Below are 4899 nucleotides of genomic sequence, written 5' to 3'. Positions count from 1 at the left end.
GTCTGCATCGCCCAGTGCTGGGAGGGATCCTATACAGCCATCTCCTGCCCTAAGTGCAGAGAAACTGTGCAAAAGAGAAACCTCAGGCCCAACAGGCAGTTGGAAAATGTCCTAGAAATTGCCAAGCGACTGAGTTTACAGGCAGCAAAGGGAAGCGGAGGGGACGGGGTGTGTGGGGAACACCAGGAGGCTCTGAAACTGTTCTGTGAAGAGGCTCAAACTCCCATCTGTGTGGTGTGCGGCAGATCCTGGGGTCACCGCACTCACATAGTGGTTCCCATCCAGAAAGCTGCCCAGGATACAAGGTACCGAGTTGCTGTCCAGTCTAATGGGTGATAACTTTGGATGTTAATTACAGGTTAATGGTCTAACTGGGTCATTCAGCTGTGTGTAGCCTTCATTGCTTGAAAGCTGATAGGGGAGTTACAAGCTGTGGCTGGTATTACTGGTTGTATCATAGTGTTTATTGTTATTTGCATCCACTACAGAACCCAGATGAGCTCTGACCTTGATTGTAGGGGGCCCTGCACAGAACCCAGTGAGGGCCAATCCCTGCCCTGAGCCATTTACAGTCCAACTGGACAAGACAGACAAAGGGTGGGAGGGGAAACTGAGGCACGGTAAGGGGAAGTGACTTGTCCAAGGTGACTCAGCAGATCCGTGTCAGAGCTGGATATAAAAACCTGGTTTTCCAAGGCCCAGTTCAGTGCCCAAACCACTAGCTACTCTGCCCCTTTCAGCAGCACTGAGCAGTGATGAAGTGCAGAGATTAGGAGGAAAAGACTCCTTGATACAGGCCCTAGGCCCAGCAGGGAGATGAGGTTTCCCACTGGGATTGTGAACTCCTGTGCTGCTCCATGAGGGGTTAAACTGAGATGCTGCCGGCCTGCACTAGAGGAGATCACTGGGCTAAACACTGTGTGGGACCCTGAGCACCTCGAGTCCACGCCCACAAGGGCTCCAGACAGCGCAGGTCCATGCCAAGTACCACTGGGATTCGACTAATCTTCAGCAAAACTAACCCCTGGGCAGTGCGGACCTGTGCCAGTCTGACCTGTTCTCGTGTGTTCGTGGGCAAGGACCAGCCAAGGTGGTTCCATTAGTCCCACCAGGCAGCCTTTTGAAATCTCCCAGAATGCACTGCTTCCGGAGCCTTTGCTGGGGACGCTGGGGTAGCTACCCAGAGGCCATTGCCACGGAAAGGGGCTAGGACAGCATTAGGGCAAACCCCAGCTGTTCCTAACACAAACCAACACATCTAATGGGGTTTGCCCTACTCCAGCCAGTCCAATCCCCAGGGGGCTGAAAGTCAATGGAGTTGGACTTCCTTGAACATCCTGGCCTATATGGCTGCCCCCGGTGGCTTATGGGGTTGGTATCACTGTTCATTAAATCTTCTCAAAAACATCTTTATAGATTCACTGCCATGGGACACCAGTTTTCCACTGGTTCAACTCAATGGAGAGAGTGGACGTAATAACTTCAAACAATCTGAATACAAAACCCGCCCAATTTCCATAAATAAGGTTTCATTTCCTTGGTGTCTCTGATGTCCTACCTCTAGAAAGACCCACTGTTGTACACAGTATTGTTGTAACTGCGTTGGTCCCGGAATATTAGAGAGACAAGGTAGGTGATGTAATATCTGCTCATGGCCAACTTCTGTGGGTGAATGACAAGCTTTCAGACTTACACAGAGCTCTTCTTCAGACCTGGGAAAGAGTATGTTCCCCTGAGCTGAGTTGTGTGTAACTCTCTTACCAACAGGAGCTGGCCCAGCAGAAGATATTGCCTTACCCACCTAGTCTATCTAGGAAGACTGACTGTTATCTTGAACTTTGGGTGGAAAACACCTCATCTACCCCCTACAACCATCAAAATAAACCCATCAAATCATTTCTGTTTGTCAGGAAAAAATATAAGCCCATTTGAAGACTCTGAGGGAAGAGAGAGAAAAGCTTCTGGGATTTAAAGTGACTGGAGAGAAGAGAAGCCAGGAGTATCTGGTAGGTGCCTGTTGTTCTTCGCCTGCTGGGACATGGAAGTGAGAGGGATATTTATTGGTAGATTTCTCTGTGGCCTTGTGTGTGTTTCTCCATGATCATGGGATATTGTGTGTGTGTGTGTGTGTACACACAGGTGTGCATATCACAACTGTTCTTTCCTTGGAGAAGGACAACAGCATCTTCTGCAGGATCTAAGATGAATTTTAATTAATGAGTTAATTACTACCCCTTGTGGCTTTCACAACATGTCTCCCAAACTGCACTGACTATACCCCAGTAGCCATGGAGACAGCCCTTTCAGAGAGATTGGGGCCCAATGAGAAGCTGTAAGGAAATCCTCTCCCTTGTGATCACAGTGTATAGTCAAGTGTCATGATGTGAAGAATGGTGGGTTTTGAACCTCAGTCCACAGAGACTGTCATTACAACCCAGCCGCTCTCCAGAGCCAGCAGGGGAGGGGCTAGTGGAACTCTGGCCCACCAGAGGATCTGCCTATGAAGCTCCCAATTGGAGCAGACGTTCGGATGCATGAATTACGCCAGCAGGAGTCACATGAAGTTGTCCAAACAACTGTGTGAACTTCCAATCTGCTGCTGGACTGGACCCTGACTCTGGCTTGGCCCTGGCGTTGTCCCTGACTCAGGTCTGACCTGCAGTACTGTTATCTGACTCCAGCTTAACCCTTCGTGTGGCTGCCTGACTCCAACTCCAGTCCCGATCCCTGGTGTGACTCCAGACACTGATTCTGACTCAGCCGTTGGCATGACTCCTGAGCTCGACTGTAGCCCCAACCCTTGGTGAGATCCTGACTTTGACTCCAGCTCTGATTTTGGCTGCAGTTCCCGATTTCCAGCTGCAGCTCTGAGCACTAGGCCTGACGGCTCATGTCCTGGTCTCTACACAGATGTGTTAGAGATTGTAAAGAAACTCTCTCTCGTAAGACTGTGTGGAAGGTCATCAGGCTCCGTCCATGTTCCTGACCAGCCCTTTCCTTATTTCTTATAGAAACAGACAGAAACTGAGAGGCAAAAGATTGTGTCTGAATTTCAGGAACTCCAGCAGTTCCTGGAGGAGCAAGAGCGACTCCTGCTGGCCCAGCTGGAGAAGCTGGACAAGGAGATTGTGAAGATACAGAATGAAAATATCACCAAACTCTCCGAGCAGATTTCCCATCTCAGTGAGCTGATCAGTGAGCTGGAGGGGAAGTGTGAGAAGCCATCAAGTGAATTCCTGCAGGTGAGACTGAGCTAGAAACATCCCAAATCCCAACACAGGGACAGGACAGCTCCTGAACCACGGGCACAGGAGTCCAGCAGTCAGAGATCTCAGTGTAACTCAATGTGTGCATTGCTGACATGTGAATGACAATTGTTCTTTGCAGACTCACAGACGCATTGATATTAGAGATGGAAAAGCCCCATTAGCTCAGTGAAACCATGGCCCCGGGTCCAGGGCAGGGCTGATTTTCCCTGGATTTGCAAAATCCCGTTCCTGGAATCCCAAGTGTGTTTCAGGTGGTACTGAGATTTTTTTAATCTCTCTCCTCTCTCTCTCCTCTAGGATGTCAAAAGCACCTTGAGTAGGTATGTGGCTCTCTCTCCCTCCCACACATACTTGGCAATGCTGGGAAAGAGCATGGACATGATGTTAGCACTGCATCTCCACAACAACATGTGTGGGGAAGATCACATGTTGGATACAAATCTCTCAGATAAACGTAATCCTGAGGTTCTCACCCTGGAATTCTCCATTCAGTGGGAAGGACTAACCTCAAGTATTTCCAAGAGATGTCACGTCCATAGGGGACTGGCTGCCTCAGGATTGTGGGGATGGATTATGGGCCTCTCACTGCTGAGGCACTGGTCACTATTCAGCCCAGGCAGCAGCGGTCAAGAGTCTTTTCCAGCCTGAGGCTTGGTAGGAGACCTGTGTGGAATGAGGTGGGGAGGGGGGGAATTGGCATCTCAGTCTAGTTCCTAGTGGAAAGATTTCTACAGCACTTCACGTAGGAATTTCCTGCCCCTCAGAGCATGGAGGCCAAGGAGTAAATTGGCCATGGAGATTCAATTCCCCTTTTGTCCCCAGAGCTGAAGAATATTAATGAGCCCTTTGAAGGGAAGGTTGTACGGCCAGGGGCTGTGTTGCACCTACTTTGAGGCTGGGAAAAGTCGAGGAATTCTGACTCCAGGCATATTAGAGCAGGGACTCACTAGCCAGAACTTATAATGAATCACACAATGAAATATAATCACGTGAAATTGTTTCTCTCTAGGTGTGAGAAGAGGAAGTTCCAGCAGCCAGAGGAGATTTCTCCTGAACTGAAAGAACGAGTCAGCGATTTCTCCCAGAAAACTATTGTGCTATTGGCGACTCTGAGGAAATGCAAAGGTACCTAAAATGGATCTAGGAATGCAAATTGGGATGTACCTCTGAGACTATGGGAAGAAAATGGTGCTGGTCAATTGGTTCACACTTAGATGATGCTTCTATTTAATGTTGGGTGAAAAGGCCAGACACTTGGTCCAAGACATTCAGGTTGATTCATTCAAACCTTTGTTTGCACCACAAACATACCTTTCAATTACAATTATAAAGTAAGAAATGACTCACAGACTTTAAGGTCAGAACAAATCTCTCAGATAAACTTAAGCAGATCCATCTGCTCTGACCTCCTGCACATTGCAGGCCACAGAACCGCCTCACTGACTCCTGCAATTTACCCATAAACTCGGGCTGAATTATTGAAGTCCTCAAATACTGATTTAAAGACTTCAAGTTACAGAGACTCCACCATTTATTTTAGTATAGCATCTGTACAAAAAAAAACAAAATAAAACCAGGGTCTCTGGCAATTTTACTTGGTGGAAAATTCCTTCCCTATCCCAAATATGGT

The 4899-nt window shown here is 48.3% G+C and overlaps 1 protein-coding gene across 1 annotated transcript; it reads left to right on the top strand.

Annotated features, from left to right (window-relative positions):
- The first annotated feature begins 2038 nt into the window (after nucleotides 1-2038).
- LOC123346633 (tripartite motif-containing protein 10-like) lies at nucleotides 2039-4402 on the top strand. The gene is made up of 4 exons (XM_044984111.1): nucleotides 2039-2044; nucleotides 3012-3242; nucleotides 3567-3589; nucleotides 4279-4402. Exons 1-4 carry the CDS (start codon nucleotides 2039-2041, stop codon nucleotides 4400-4402), a joined length of 384 nt encoding a protein of 127 aa, XP_044840046.1.
- Nucleotides 4403-4899: the final 497 nt, after the last annotated feature.

Source organism: Mauremys mutica, chromosome 12, assembly GCF_020497125.1.
Source record: "Mauremys mutica isolate MM-2020 ecotype Southern chromosome 12, ASM2049712v1, whole genome shotgun sequence".
Taxonomy (NCBI): Eukaryota; Metazoa; Chordata; order Testudines; family Geoemydidae; genus Mauremys; species Mauremys mutica.
This window is presented reverse-complemented; position numbering and strand designations above follow the sequence as displayed.